General features: G+C 39.7%; 1 protein-coding gene and 1 long non-coding RNA gene across 3 annotated transcripts in view; one reads left to right on the top strand and one right to left on the bottom strand.

Annotated features, from left to right (window-relative positions):
• LOC126585858 (uncharacterized) overlaps positions 1–17,240 on the bottom strand; it is a 67,576-nt gene that overhangs the window by 30,870 nt on the left and 19,466 nt on the right. The window lies entirely within an intron of this gene.
• On the top strand, positions 2,885–5,835 carry LOC126585849 (uncharacterized). 2 transcript variants are annotated; one of them, XR_007610661.1, is made up of 3 exons: positions 2,885–4,246; positions 4,485–5,286; positions 5,446–5,835. XR_007610661.1 is itself a non-coding variant. In XM_050250407.1 (2 exons), exons 1-2 carry the CDS (start codon positions 3,595–3,597, stop codon positions 4,523–4,525), a joined length of 693 nt encoding a protein of 230 aa, XP_050106364.1. In that variant the 5' UTR covers positions 2,885–3,594; the 3' UTR covers positions 4,526–5,835. The 2 variants fall into 2 exon arrangements, 1 of the variants encoding a protein (XP_050106364.1); XM_050250407.1 differs by having other exon boundaries at positions 4,485–5,835.

Below are 17,240 nucleotides of genomic sequence, written 5' to 3'. Positions count from 1 at the left end.
AGAAGCTTTATTGATTATTTGCATACGACTACACCCCCTTTACCGATTAAAGTATTAGACTAATATTGATATTGAGTTGTATGATGATTCTTAACAAATAATTGAGGTGTATTGATTATTTTCAAATCATTCAATTTGAAATCATTCGGCAAAATTAAAAATAAGTGTTATAAGATTTGAGAAATGTGGGGTGTATGTAGAAAATGTAAGGTGTTTATTGAAAATGTGGGGTGTATTAAGTATGTGGGGTTTATTCAACAATTTGTGGGGTATTAATATAATAAGTCATTAGGCAATCATAATAATTTTAGGACAATACTTGAGTCCTGAACAGTTAGGACCCTTCATACTGCCCAATCTACTTGGCACAATAAGAATTTAACACGTGTAATTTTTTTTTTCAAAATAGAATCAAACCTCGTTCACGCTTTGAAGCCCAAAGGTTAACGGCGTCTTCTCCCAATGACAGAGGACGCCAATCGTCCTTCTCCCTCCCGCTCACACTACCTCTCCTTCTCCCTTTCTCTCTCAGACTACCTCTCCTTCTCGTTCAGACCACCATCTACCCAGAGCGACGATGGCGAGCTCAGAGCAACTAAGACGAGCGGTAAAATTGAATAGAAAAGCTAGACGATCTTGAAAAACAAGGAATCATGTATGTTTTCAAAGAATTACATCTTACTTTTTCTCCATTCTGAAATTTTATGATGTGAGCAGGGTTTTCTCTTATTAGGGTTTGCTCTTGTCATTGTTAATTTTGTTCGAATTATTTAAAAATTGAATTCAATTATTTTCAATTCTCCATTTTCATTTCAATTCCAATGGAACCGAAGGATCCATTCTTTGATGTATTATTCGATAGTAGGCTATTTTCATCCCATCTGTTATTGTTATTGGTGTTGGTATATCAGGTGACACGCCCCAATCTAGATATCTAAATGACACCTGGATGGCATGTGATGGCCAACACCTAAGGGTGATGAAAGCCATAAGTGTGTGAATCTGTGATGATATGAAGGGAAAAGCAATACAAAAATTATGCAAGAAGAAACATTCACCACGAATATGCAATATTAAGAAGCAATAGTAATTAATGCATTCAGTTTAAGCATGAATGAAACCAAGTATTCAACGATCATGAATATGTCTAGAGCATACTACTAAACGAAAGTGCCAGAGAAAAGTAAAACAACAAGTAACAATGATCATAAAAGGAATCCATACTCAAGTGGAGAGATGCAAGATCACTGGTAGGTAAATGCCTTGAAGCTCGGGTCGTACTCTTCGTCGCTATGTCCTGAGGGGACGCAAAACATAAAAGGTGAGTGGACCATATTTAAAGGTGCTCTTTATGTTTTATGGGCTACTTCGAACCCAGGTGCGAAGGTTAGCCAAACCATAGTTCATCGAGTTACTTGGAAAAATAAGATGTAAAAGCCTTGTTAAGGTTGATGACATAATAATAAATATATTTTATCACTATATATACTCGACCGATTGAGGACTCATGTGAATGAGTTTGATTGAGGGACTTTAGCTTATTATTCAAATTACATACATATTGTTTGCCGGGTATGGATTACCTTATTAATATGGTTGCGCCGTGTGTCACCGTAGGTGAACATGTGCAACACTTCGAAAAGATTGGGCCGTAGGCCAATCCGATGAGTGAATGAGCAAAGCGAGGAACGTGATTAAAAATATAGGCAAATACAATATTTCTTTCGGCCCATTGCATAAAAATGGGATCCTTAGCAATAGCATCATAGTATGAGGCATCCGAATTACAGAGAACAATAGACGGAATGCCTCCTTTAATTTGGCGTTTTTTTACAGTATTTCTCATTTACAACATACTCCCTTTGGGCCCCAAGTAGGGCCTTTTTACATGGCAAATATTGAAATGGACAATCATCCATTACATTATATTGGGCCTCTACATTATAATTGGTAAAATCAACGCCTTCGGCCTAGTAGTTATGTAAGCCCAAACTTCTGGCCCAGTGTGTTTTACCAGATCTAGTCGGGCCCTGAATTACAATAGTCATGGGGCGGTCCGGTAACATATCTTGGTTTGTTAAAATATGGAGATATCTCTCCTCTAAGTCATTTAAGGTTGCATCATGTGCATGTGTGATTGATAGTTGAAAATACTATGGCAAAAAACGAGTTATGGATTTACGTACCACGAATATATTTTGTGTCGCCCATTAGGTTAGTTCAGGTGGGATGTTGTTGAATGTTGGTCATTTCGGAACATATACCTCTGAAGGATTCAGCCATCTTTTATTTGCCATGTACTCCAGATTTCGTAATTGAGTTGCGTAAACGAATGGTTGTTTAGTCGCCACCCTTGATTGGAAATCTGATGAAGATGACGATTCGTTGAGAATGCTGGTCCATATTTTATCTCTTGAATGTTTGGATGAACGACATTGCTGTATTTGGCCCCTTTCTTCGAATATGCCATCTTTGGCTATGTACGCAGCGACGTCCTGATCATCCCTAGGTTTCTGCATATTGGGATGATAATGTGTTGTGCCGTTAGGATCTGGAATGTCACAGAACAAAGTGGATTGTATGTTGAACCGTTTGTTGCATTGTAACAGACAATGTAGATGGGGCTCTCCATCCTCGTGTGTTTCTTGACACACTCGTATGTAAGATGGATCATAAGGTGTAAACAAATTCCATATGTAGTTAATGACGAAGGTAATTATCAAAGGACAGTGGGGAAATGTGAGGAAAATTGATTTCCCTTGAATCCGAAATCTGGAAGAAGTTGAAGGATGAAGGTGAGGCATGATGAACAATAATATATCTCACTTAGATATTGGAACTAATACTGGATTCGGTGAGATGTGAGATGAATTTGGCGGTTATATATACATATAATGTGTTGTGATAAGATGTCCATTGGTACAAAGTGCGATTACACGTGTCTTATTTTGATGGGTTCATACATAAACGAATCCATCTAATATTACTGGATTCACTTTTAAGTGGGACCCACCGCCGTATTCTTTTGAAATGTTTCTACTGTTGTCTCCCAGGAATATTGTTTAACTTCATTTGGAAGCATAACTATTCACTTTATGTTTAACAAAGTGAATATGTTACTACTAGCGTATTTAATACGCTAACTATTTGCCTATAAATACCCGGCCTGTTGGGTTTATAGCCTAATGGACTCTTATTGCTCAACAAGCCAATTCTGGTTAATGCTCCCATTCAATATATTTATTATTGGTGCGATATATGGTGCTCTCTCGTGCATCCTTGTTTTGTGTCAGGGATTACCCCGAGACCTTGCCAGGTATTTTGGTGATGTGCACCGACAAATGGATCTCCAGTCGGATTGCCAATGTCGGGGCCTTAGCCAACTTGAAACCCGAGTTGTGCGCCTCACAGCAACGTTGGATAACACACGGCGCGCTCAAGGATCAAGAAGGCTTGATCCAATTGCGGAAGATCCTGCAGAGGTTTCATCGATGCAGGGGATCGTTCAAAACGAGACTACAGTAGTTTCATGTTGAATATGCAGAATTGAGAAGGAAGCTGTCAGAGCGTTGTAAAGATAGCGGGACTGTTAGCATGGCGAATGAAGAAAAAAAGATCGAGCCTATACCTGGGACTAATTGGACGCCGTATCAAGTATCTACATCGTTCGAGCGTAGATACCGTCGATATCCGTATAAGAAATACTCTGGTAGAAGACGCACGTCGTTAGCCCATGTTAAGAATCGTTGGACATCGTTGCACATTAAAGATTTGACCAATGCTGCTTTAATTGATCATAATGGACTGCTTAGTATGGCTCTTAATATTAAGCCTGGTGTTAATATTGACGAGCGATCTAGTGGTATTACCTGGTTGAATAACATTTATCTCAAAGGAAAACTTTGGTTGTCAATGTCACATGAGGCTCCAGGTAAAGATCCTAGTCCTCGTAACATGTTTCTATGGGTAATATACGATGCAAGACCATCGGCGGACATATTCAACACCTTCAATTCCGAACCATCCACATGGTTGTTGAATTCGACTGTTAGCCATCGTTATCAGATTGTTGGCAAAGCGCGTTACGATTTCCAAGGGGGACCGAACGTTGGAGAACATAAGCGTGAATGTGTTGTCGATAAGTATGTGAAGATCAATCGAATATGTGAGTGGCAGTCCGATGGTGTCCAACCAGCCGACATATTTAAAGGTGCTCTTTATGTTTTATGGGCTACTTCTAACCCAGGTGCGAAGGTTAGCCAAGCCATAGTTTATTGAGTTACTTGGAAAAACAAGATGTAAAAGCCTTGTTAAGGCTGATGACATAATAATAAATGTATTTTATCACAATATATACTCGACGGATTGAGGACTCATGTGAATGAGTTTGATTGAGGGACTTTAGCTTATTGTTCAAATTACATACATATTGTTTGCCGGGTATGGATTACCTTATTAATATGGTTGTGCCGTGTTCACCGTAGGTGAACATGCGCAACACTTTGGTATGGACCCATCAGAATAAGACAAGTGTAATCGCACTTTGTGCTAGCGGACATCCTATCACAACACGCCATATGTATACATACCTGCCGGCCAAATTCATCTCACATTTCACCGAATCCAGTAATAGTTCCAATATCTAAGTGAGATACATTATTGTTCATCATGCCTCGCCTTCATCCTTCAGCTTCTTCCAGATTTCGAATCCAAGGGAAATCAATTTTCCTCACATTTCCCCTCTGTCCCTTGATAATTACCTTCGTCATCGACTACATATGGAATTGGTTTACACATTACGATCCATCTTACATACGAGTGTGTCAAGAAACAAACGAGGATGGAGAGTCCCATCTACATTGTCTGTTACAATGCAACAAACAGTTCAACATACAATCCACTTCGTTCTGTGACATTCCAAATCCTAATGGCACAACACATTATCATCCCAATATGCAGAAATCTAAGGATGATCAGGACGTCTCCGCGTACATAGCCAAAGGCGGCATATTCGAAGAAAGGGGCCAAATACAGCAGCGTCGTTCATCCAAACGTTCAAGAGATGAAATATGGACCAGCATTCTTAACGAATTGTCATCTTCATCAGATTTCCTATCAAGGGTGGCGGCTGAACAACCATTCGTATACGCAACTCAATTGCGAAATCTGGAGTAAATGGCAAATAAAAGATGGTCAAATCCTCCAGAGATATATGTTCCGAAATGGCCAACATTCAACAACGTCCCTCCTAAACTAACCCAATAGGCGACACATAATATATTCATGGTACGTAAATCCATAACTTGTTTTTGGCCACATTATGTTCAACTATCAATCGCACATGCACAAGATGCAACCTTAAATGACTTGGAGGAGAGATATCTCCATATTTTAACAAACCAAGATATGTTACCGGAGGAAATTGACTTTCATCTTCTTCCCCAGGATCCCAAAGCTGACCGCCCCATAAGTATTGTAGTTCAGGGCCCGACTGAATCTGGTAAAACACACTGGGCCAGAAGTTTAGGCTTACATAACTAATGGGCCAAAGGCGTTGATTTTACCAATTATAATGTAAAGGCCCAATATAATGTAATAGATGATTGTCCATTTCAATATTTTCCATGTAAAAAGGCCCTACTTGGGGCCCAAAGGGAGTATGTTGTAAATGAGAGATACCGTAAAAAACGCCAAATTACAGGAGGCATACCGTCTATAGTTCTCTGTAATTCGGATGCTTCATACTATGACGCTATTGCTAAGGATCCCATGTTTATGCAATGGGCTGAAGGAAATATTGTATTTGCCTATATTTATGAAAATCTTTTTTAATCATGTTCCTCGCTTCGCTCGTTAACTCATCGGGCCTACGGCCCAATCCTCTTGGATTGTTGCGCATGTTTACCTACGGTGAACACGGCGCAACCATATTAATAAGGTAATCCATACCTGGCAAACAATATGTATGTAATTTGAACAATAAGCTAAAGTCCCTCAATCGATCGAGTATATATAGTGATAAAATACATTTATTATTATGTCATCAGCCTTAATAAGGCTTTTACATCTTGTTTTTCCAAGTAACTCGATGAACTAAGGCTTGGCTAACCTTCGTACCTGGGTTCGAAGTAGCCCATAAAACATAAAGAGCTCCTTTAAATGTGTCGGCTTGTTGGACACCATCGGACTGCCACTCGCATATTCGATTGATCTTCATATCCTTATCGACAACACATTCACACTTATGTTCTCCAGCGTCCGGTGCCCCTTGTAAATTGTAACGCGCTTTGCCAATAATCTGATAACGATGGCTAACAGCCGGATTCAACAACCATGTGGATGGTTCGGAATTGAAGGTGTTGAATATGTCTGCCGCAGCAATACTAACTGCCAATGGTTTTGCATCGTATATTACCCATAGAAACACGTTAGGAAGACTAGGATCTCTACTTGGAGCCTCATGTGACATTGACAACCAAAGTTTGCCTTTGAGATGAATGTTATTCAACCAGGTAATACCACTAGATCGCTCGTCAATATTAACACCAGGCTTAATATTAAGAGCCATACTAAGCAGTCCATTATGATCAATTAAAGCAGCATTGGTCAAATCTTTAATATGCAACGATGTTTAACGATTCTTAACACAGGCTGACGACGTGCGTCTTCTACCAGAGTATTTCTTATACGGATATCGACGGTATCTACGCCCGAACGACGTAGATACTTGATACGGCCTCCAATTAGTCCCAGGTAGGCTCGATCTTTTTTTCTTCATTCCCCACGCTAACGGTCCCGCCATCTCTACAATGCTTTGACAGCTTCCTTCTCAACTCTGCATATTCAACATTAAATTGTTGTAGTCTCGTTCTGAACGATCCCCTGCGTCGACGGAACTTCTGCAAGATCTTCCGCAATTGGATCAAGCCTTCTTGATCCTGGAGCGCGACGTGTGTTATCCAACGTTGCTGTGAGGCGCACAACTCGGGTTTCAAGTCGGCTAAGGCCCCAACATTGGCAATCGGACTGGAGATCCATTTGTCGGTGCACATCGCCAAAATACCTGGCAAGGTCTCAGGGTAATCCCCGACACAAAATAAGGATGTACGGGAAAACGCCATATATCACACCAATAATAAATATATTGAATGAGAGCACTAACTAGAATTGGCTTGTTGAGCAATAAAGGTCCACTGGGCTATAAAGCTCAACAGGCCAGGTATTTATAGGCAAATTGTTAGTGTATTAAAATAGTAACATATTCACTTTGTTAAACTTAAAGTGAATAGTTATGCTTCCAAATGAAGTTTGTTTGTACCATACTTAGGGCCTCCGTATTTAGACCTTGTACAAATACTCGGGGGACTTAAATGTAATTATGTAATAAAGGAATGAGCAAATATGTAATAAATGAGGAGCCCTTATTCTATAAAAGGACTCCTCACCTTCACAATTAAGGGAGGCCATTTTCTTAGGCCATGAGAAGAGCTCTCTCACCCTCATAAGCTCTCTCCCTCACTCCCCTCACATCTCAAAGAAATACAATATCAGTGTGGACGTAGCCCAAACATTGGGGTGAACCACGATACATCTTGTGTTATTTACATTTCTTGCAGATTCACGATCGGATTTACGTTGTTCCAAGACTTCCGGTTTTGTGCATCAACAAAGTTAAACAATATTCCTGGGAGACAACAATAGACAACATTTCAAAACAATACGGCGGTGAGTCCCACTTAAAAGTGAATCCATATAATATTACTGGCGTCATGGGCTCCCTGGAGCTAGTTATCGGCAACATCGTAGTAGTCATCGCCGACTGTGTGGTTTTGAAGTTTTCCGATAACTAGCTCAGGGAAGGCCACGACCCAGACTCCGGGGGAGCACGATGCCGACTCCGGGGGCCAAAAACCTGCAGAGAAAGAAGAAGAAGGAGGAGGATCCAAGGGCTCCGGTGGAACCAGCTCCGGAGATGATATTCTCCCTTCGCATTTGGCCTTTCTTTGTTTTTCAGCCTGCCTTTCTTTCTCTCAAGCCTTCTTTTTCTTTGATCTTCTCATCTTTCTTAGCCAAATCATCTGTGCAAATTTCTTGCATTTAAAACCCTTGGAAAAATAAATAGTTGTGGGTTTTTTGTATGATTTTTTTTTTAAAAATTCTGGGTGTTTTTTTATATCGTTAGTTTCGACTCTCCATTTTTTGCTTTCCTCATCTGGGTTTTCCTCCGTCTTCGTCGTTTGATTTGGGAATTCTTGGAAAAAACCAAGCTGAATCTCGTTTTGATTTGTAAAAATTTTATACTAGAAAAGCTTGGCTCCCGTTCTGATTTGATGAGATTTTAAACCCAGAAAAGCTTAGGTTTCCTGATGAGTTTTCCGACATATTTGCTTTGGTTTTGGTTTTTAGGTCAGTCATGAACTCAAATTTGCTTCTACCTTTTGAATTTTGGGTTAATTTTTTATTAATTAATTGTTGTAGAATTAGTGGATGAAGGCCCACACAAAGTAATGAAGACTTGGGAATAGTGGTTGTGATACTTTCAAAATGTAATCATTTTTGTTTCGATGGTTGTCACGGGAGTTGCTCTATAAATAGAGCACTCTGTGTGTTATCAAAATGCACACTGCGAAAGAAAGAATCAAAGAAATAATATCAGTATATCTCCCCCTCTCTTTATCTGCCATCCTTTTATGTTATAGCTACTAAAGTTATAGTGTGATATGCAAATGTTATTTCTCTAACTTTTGCCTATTTATAACATTAATTAATTTTTTCTGAAGAAATTTAGAGATGAAGGTATTCAAGTTGGAGACTTTGAGTTTAGATTTCTTCAAATTTTGTGGACCCATTTGTTGCCCCTCTCTCTCCTCTCTTTCTCTCTCTTAATCTCAATACTATATTTTAGACCCGGCAGTTTCTGACATGACACGAAAATAACGGGTTTCGAGTCAACATGATAACTAATTGGGTAATTATCAGGTGACTCGTTAAGAACCTATTAATAATGGGTTCTTAACGGGTATACACGCGGGTAACCCGTTTCGACTTGTTAAGAAAAAAAAAATATTTTGATAATTTTAAAGTTTAATTACTAAAAGATTTATTATAAAATATAATAGCCATATTAATATATACAATATATTCTATATTAAATATATAGTTTTATATTATTATTCTATATAAGTTTAAAAAAAAAAGTTTTAGCCATTATTTATTTTTATTATTAGAGTTCGTTATTATCATTACTAGGATAAATTTTACTTAACATATTGTTGTCCAAAATTAAAATAAACTAGTACAGTATTTGTACAGGTAAGAACTAAGAAGACATACATACATGTATGAAAAATGTGAATGAATATATAAACCTTTGTGATTCATCATTATTCCTCCACGAGTAGATAATGGTTACACTTACATTATTGTTTAGATTTTTAAAATCCTCCAAACCCTCATGAATAATGTTTTTTATTTTAGGGTAAAATTAATAAAATTAATAATAATTATTGTAGAAGTGTAAAAAATGTAAAAAAATAAATATACAATCACTCATAGTGACAAGCTTTACAATTTTCATGAAAGGGTCAGCTTCAAAATCCAACACTATAATCCATAAACCTTAAATTTATATTTAACCATCGATTGTCATTTACTCTTTATTCTTCTTACTGAATTTCATTTTTTAAATTTTCTTTTTTGAAAACATGATCTGGCAGATGTAAGAAGATGAACAGTTCAGATCTTTGATGACACACCCCGACCTGGAAAGGTCGAAGCATGCTGGCCGTCATCGAGAGGTGACGTAACCATTAGGGTAAGTGATGTAAGAAATGAATAAATTTAAAACTAATTAGAACTAATTATACTAAACAGTGAAAGAGTGCGCAATCGTAGGATGAACCACTACAATTATTCAGAGTGTAATAGACAGTGAGACTACAGAAGAGTAGTCAAAGTAACTAAAGTACACTTATTACATAACAGTGATAAGTTCGTACGTCTAAACAGAAGGAAATGTCAGAATTGCCGAGATTCCTCGAGTGCCACAAAGAGTACAGCTATCTAGGTCCTAGAGGGGCGAAAAACAAAGTTGAGTGGGTCAACAAAACAATGCTTATACGAAATCCTTTATTTTCGAATATACTAACCTCGTGCCGTAAAACAAGTATAGTTTCGTTAAAACATACTACGTAGGTATGTAAACAATAAATCAACAACATTATAATAGTATTACAACAAAAAATATGCCAATTCATGATGTATCAAATGCCACAATAATATAATCATGTGATAATCAAGTATAGTTAAGTGCTCATCCATCTAGGCTGACACACTAGTTCGAACAGATAATTTCGAACACGAACAGGACTGGGTGTAATCAATATGCTTTAGTACTACGATCACATGAAGACTGGTGCAGAAGCATGTCACATATAAGTCAGATTGCCTAATGCAATATACCCGACAGGATTGGCACCTAACTTGGATCCAAGGAGAGCGAATGGTGTGATGTGAACATACACGTGAAGGACTGGCCCTGGCCCTGGGGCGAGTACTAACACCAGTGCAGCAAGATGAGCATGTACAAATATGTATGAATGTCATAACAGTAATATCCCAACCATATAGCAGCATTTATCACAATTAATATCATAATAACGATACTTGGCAATATAAGCGTAAAAGTGAAGTAAATACGCATTTATGGAAACTATAATTATGTATAGGTATAAAAACAAACTGCCTACTCACAAGTACGTCGCTGGATCGTAGCACCCGAGCCTAGCCTGGCCCCTCAATTCCTCAGGATACGTTTCCCCTGTATGTGAAATAACTAAAATAGAATTTATTAAAGCACATATACGGAAACCTAAATAAAACCCCCATAGTTTGCTCAAACCTAGGTTTAAATATACCATCGTGATCTACTCGGCGTCACGAACATCCGTAAATTTTAAAAATAATTTTTGGATAGCTCACGCGCCCCCAGTGCCTTACTTCCGGCAGGAATATTTCGTCAGTTTGAAGGAATATTCCGTTAACTTTAACTGACAGAGTTGACGCCATTACCTGACGCAGTCAGAATATTCCGTCTCCTTCTCCGGCGAGCCTCGCCGTCGTTGCCGTTTGCAACTCAACTTCGCCGGATTTTTGTAAAAATTTCAAACTCACTATTCTCTTTCATTTCTCAACCAATTTTGACATACTTTATATGGATTTAAAGCTAATGAAGTGTAGAATGGCGTTATACCTGTTTGGAGTCCAAAAAGTGGACGGAGGTCTCCGGAAAACGCCTCGAAAGTTCCGACCAAAAGTGAACTTCTTGAAACTCAGTGGTTTCACGTCGACCTTCTTCCAAAACAAGCCTAGGACCCTTAGAATGTGGTGTAGAAGCCTTCCCAAGCTTCAAAACATCCTAACTCGTTCGAAAACACGTCGAACTCAGTTTGCCCGAGTTCGGACCTTCCGAGTTAACGAGTCAAAACTCATCTAAACCAGGTTTCAAGAACATGGTTGTGATCGTGGGACTGAGATGAGTACAATGGAGTGGTTTTTGGGTTCGATATGTGAGCTTTGAATCCCGTTTGAGGGGTTTGCAGAGAAAGAGGGTATACGGAAGAAAGAGAGAGAGAGAGGGGGAGAAGGAATAAAGATATTTTCTTTTACTTTTTCTGATTGGTTGCTGCAAAGAATGAGTGGATGGGATTGGTGGAGTGCACAAGATGGGCTAAATATAAGGCTGGGAATATAGTTTAGATTTTGTACAGAAATGGGTATCGAAAATCTATCCGAAATAGTGTTTTCACACTGATAAAAATTTACGTACACTCGTAACAACGTGTACAATTTAAATGCGATAGCAAGAAATAAAATAAAAGCCATATGAATACGTCCACGTCACTTGCCAATACACATACTCGGGGAGAAATTACATAGGAAAATTAGGGACGGGTCGTCACAATCTACAACCCTTATAAAAATTTAGTCCCCGAAATTTCAATACTGACTACAAATCAAAGCCATAAAACAGACGTGGATACATATCTCGCATACGCTTTTCTATCTCCCAAGTAGCTTCCTTAACCGAGTGGTTCCTTCACAAAACTTTCACCATCCGTACGGTCTTGTTCCTAAGAACCTTATCCTTCCAATCAAGGATAGTCATTAGAATTTCATCATAGGTCAAATCTGGATTGATCTCCAGTGGCTGAGGAGGGATCACGTGTGACGGATAAGAGATGTACCTTCGTAGCATCGATACGTGAAACATATTATGCACTCACGCTAACTCTGGTGGCAAAGTGAGGTGATAAGCGACTTCACCAACTCGTTCAACGATCTGGTACAGTCCGATGTACTTAGGGCTGAGCTTCCATTTCTTTCCGAATCGTACAACACATTTCCACGAGGATAATTTCAAGAATACCCAATCACCAACCTGATAAACTCTATCGGTAGAATATCTGTCTACGATACTCTTCTGCTCATCTTGGGCCGCTTTCAGGTTAGCCTTTATCACCTGAATGTTCTGTGTCATCTCATCCATGATCTCGGGGCCCACCAAAACTCCTTCACCGACCTCGGACCAACAAAGTGGAGTACGCCACGGTTTCCCATACAACGCTTCAAATGGTGCCATACCAATACTAGAATTGAAGCTGTTGTTATAGGTGAACTCTATCAATGGTAAACGCTTGTGCCAAGTGTCTCCAAACTTTAGAACAAATGACCTCAACATATCTTCCAAAGTCTGAATAGTTCTTTCTGACTGCCCATCAGTTTGAGGATGATAGCCGGTGCTGTAGAGTAATCTTGATCTCAAAGCCTCTTGAAACGCTACCCAGAACTTCGAAGTAAATCGGGGATCCTTGTTAGAAATGATACTAACTGGAACTCCGTGGTACCTAACCACTTTAGAGATGAACCGTTCAACCAACTGACTCAACGAGTAATTCCCATGAACGGGTATGAAGTGTGCTGACTTGGTAAGTCAATCAACTATCACCCAGATACCATCGTAACCATTTCGCGTATGAGGTAATTTGTACACGAAATCTATTGTAATATCTTCTCATTTCCACTAAGGTATAGGGAGTGGTTGTAGCAATCCAAATGGATTTTTCCTTTCCGCCTTAACCTGCTGCCAAACTGCACAACAACTGACATACTTTGCAATTTCTCTTTTCATACCTGGCCAATAATAAAAGTGTTGGATGCTATGCTACATCTTGGTACTCCCTGGATGCATTGCATAAGCAGAAATATGCGCTTCATACAATATGTCTCTCTTTAGTTCCTCAACATTCGGTACATACATCCGATCACCTTGCATAAGCATGCTGTCAGGATCACTAATCCTGAGGTCTTTCTTTTTCCCATCTGACATTGCCTGTATCAATTCCCGAGATTCTGTATTGTTCCTCTGGGCTTCAAGAACACGATCTAACAGAACTGGTCTGACCTGAAAACTGGCAATTAGGGCCCCCCATCGACCCGCTTTCAATGTTATTCCAGTGGATCTTAGATCAGTCAAAAGAGGAATGCGACTAGCATAAAGAGTATTAAGTTAGCCATGAGACTTCCTACTAAGAGTATCAGCTACCGAATTGGCACGACCTGGGTGATACTCAATGTTGCAGTCATAATCACTAAGCAACTCTACCCACCTCCGTTGTCGAAGATTGAGATCTAGCTAAGTGAAGATATACTTAAGGCTTTTATGATCAGTGAAGATCTTACACTTTTCCCCATAAAGATAGTGTCTCCAAATTTTCAAAGCAAAGATGATCGCTGCTAACTCGAGATCATGAGTAGGATAGTTCCTCTCATAGGGCTTTAACTACCGCGATGCAAAAGCAATCACCTTATCATGCTGCATTAACACACATCCAAGACCATTCAAAGATGCATCACTGTAGATCTCAAAGTTCCCTCCGTCATCGGGAAGTGCTAACACAGGTGCGTGAGTAAGAAGGTACTTCAACTGTTGGAAACTCTGTTCACACTCATCATTCCACACAAATGAAACTTCTTTTCTAGTTAACTTTGTCAAAGGTCGTGTTATGGTTGAAAAATCCTTCACAAAGCGTCGATAATAACCAGTAAGACCAAGAAAGCTTCGTACTTCCATAACTGTCTGAGGTTGTTCCTAATTTTCCACAACTGCCACTTTCTAAGGGTCCACAAGCACCTCTTGAGTAGATACCACTTGCCCTAAAAATGACACTTGATCCAGCCAAAATTGACATTTGCTAAACTTAGCATACAACTGATTTGCCTTTAACGTCTTTAGGACCAAACGCAGATGCCTAGCATGATCAATTTCATTCTTCGAATACACCAAAATGTCATCTATAAAAACAATGACGAACCTGTCAAGGTATGGATGAAATACTCGATTCATCAAGTTCATGAAAGCCGCTGGTGCATTAGTCAATCCAAATGGCATCACAAGAAACTCGTAATGACCATATCGAGTTCTGAAAGTTGTCTTCGGAACGTCATCACTTCTGATCTTCAATTGGTAGTAACCAGACCTCAGATCAATCTTCAAGAACACATAAGCACCTTTAAGCTGGTCAAAGAGATCGTCAATACGAGGTAACGGATAACAGTTTTTAATTGTCACCCGGTTCAATTGCCTGTAATCGATGCATAACCTCAAAGTTCCATTTTTCTTCCTTGCAAACAGAACAGGAGCTCCCCACGAGGAAGTGCTTGGTTGTATGAAACCCTTATCAACTAGCTCTTGTAACTTAATTTTAATTGCCCTTAACTCCGTAAGAGCCATACGGTAAGGTGTAAGAGAAATAGGATTAATACCTGAAGTAGATCAATGGTGAACTCCACTTCACGATCTAGGGGTAAGCCAAGTAACTTATCGGGAAAAAACATCGAGAAAATGCCTGACTACTCCGACGTCTTCCACAGATGCAGTAGTCTCTTCCGTTAGCACAACATGAGCTAAGTAGCCTTGACAACCTTTACTCACCAGTCTCCTCGCCCTCATGGCAGTGATAACTTCGTGCTTTAGACCACCACGTTCACCAACAAACGTGATAGTAGGCATGCCCGGTTGGTGTAAAGTAACAACCTTCTCATAACAATCAAACCTGGACAAGGAAAGGCAAGAGCGAGCAGCCACATATGAACCATGATGAACGATGTCATGATAGGCTTTCCATAACCATCTTTCCGGTAATAAAATCCTTCTTTCAGTCTCACGGGCTTCAATCAAGTACACATGCCACACCATTGACACTTGATTATAGCGTAACCAATCCATGCCTAAGATAACGTCAAAATCAACGATATCCAAAGGAACAAGATTAGCCAACATGACCACATATTCGACAAGGATGGGACATCCTTGATATTCCTAACTAACATAACAGATTTCACCCCTAGGCATTGAGAATTCCAACTCGTAGCCGAGTGAAGTAGGATGTGGTTGAGTTGTTTGAGCAAATTTATGGGAAATAACTGAATGTGTAGCACTAGAATCAATTAAAACTTTAGCAAAATGGCCTAGAACATTCAACGTACCCATGATCAAGTCCGGATTAGCTTGAGCATCCTGTGAGGTGATGTTGTTGACTCTTCCCTGAACTTTTTGCCTACCTCCACGACCCCTGTTTGCTTGAGTTTGATTACCTCGGCCCTAATGGGATAGATTTTCCTGTCTACCTGAACCTCCACTACAAGACGTTACGTCTAGATTCTGATACTGTCATCCAGTATACATATTGCTCCACCACCCTAATACGGTGTATAGTCTCCCTGAAACTGTGGATAACCTTCCTGAGTCTGTTGATAGCCTCCCTGATAGTAGGGAACCTCAAGTGTGCACTGGTATGGTCCTCCCTGATACAGGGCTACGTCCCATTAGCAGTGGAAAGCTCCATCGTAGCCTATCTGCTGACGATTACTAGGTGCTGGAAACTGCTGTAAGGGGACTGCAAATGGAGATTAGCAGGTTGATTCCCCTGCTTCTGAGGACAATTATAGGCCATGTACCCTGTCTGTCCACAAGTGAAACATCATCTGTTTCCTCTCTTACATTTGCTATAGTGACGGGTGTTACACCTGTGACAAAATTAAACACCTGAACTGCTGGAGTTTCCTTGATTTTGAAAATGAGAATCACCAGCAGATCTGCCTTCTCTTCGAGGTGCATTGGAGTTAGAACCCCTGCTCGACGATCCAGAGCTGTTTCCACTCCTTTTAAAATTCTAAGCCATTCTCAGACCAAGTGATGATTGCCCTCTGTTATAGTTCTTCTGGGCATTCCTACCACCACCATCATCATCATGAGCGTTCTCCGATTCTTCAATCCAAAGCAAAACCTCTAAGAATTCCTTATAATTAGCACAGGGAGTAGTGGTTGCTATAGTACGCCATTTCTTGCAAGTTCCCTTCTTAAACAAATGAAGCATTTCCCAGGGATTAGCAGCAATCTAGAGGCAATAACGAGATAAGTCTATGAACCTCCGATGATACTCGGTGGCTGACATCTTACCTTGCCTCAGATTTTTGAACTCGTTCTTCTTACTATCCAAATACTCTTGAGGAACAAATCTGGTCCGAAATATATGCTTGAAGACATCCCAATTCATACAATCCTCAGGAGACAATGGTTTCTTCTCCTGTTCCCACCAAGATTCTACTCTCAAACGAAAGAACAAGGTCGATGTCTCGACCTATCTCTCTAAGGAGATTGCCTTGCCTATGAATAACTCGAAAGGTCTTCTCAACATGATCGAACCATATCTCTGATTTCTCCGACCCCTCATTACCAAAGAAATCATTAATCATCAGGAAAGATACAATATCCAACGTATTCCTTGGGGGAGGACGAAGCGAAGACTGAATAGCATTGGCAATAGCCTTACCAAACTGCCCAAAGTCCAAAAAGTTATTCTTAGCTGGAGTACGTGGCTTTCTACGAGGTGGCATGGTTCTGACATAAGAAAACAAGAGTTAAAACACACTAGGAACTGCAGGACTATCTAAACTTATGCTCTAATACCAAGCTGACACACCCCGACCTGGAAAGGTCGAATCATACTGGCCGTCACCGAGAGGTGACGTAACCATAAGGGTAAGTGATGTAAGAAATGAATAAATTTAAACTAATTAGAACTAATTATACAAAATAGTGAAAGAGTGTGCAATCGTGGGATGAACCACTACAATTATTCAGAGCGTAATAGACAGTGAGACTACAGAAGAGTAGTCAA

The sequence above is a fragment of the Malus sylvestris genome, chromosome 10 (genome assembly GCF_916048215.2).
Source record: "Malus sylvestris chromosome 10, drMalSylv7.2, whole genome shotgun sequence".
NCBI classification, from domain to species: Eukaryota; Viridiplantae; Streptophyta; class Magnoliopsida; order Rosales; family Rosaceae; genus Malus; species Malus sylvestris.
The sequence above is the reverse complement of the archived record's forward strand: the minus strand, read 5'-3'. Positions and strand labels throughout refer to the sequence as shown.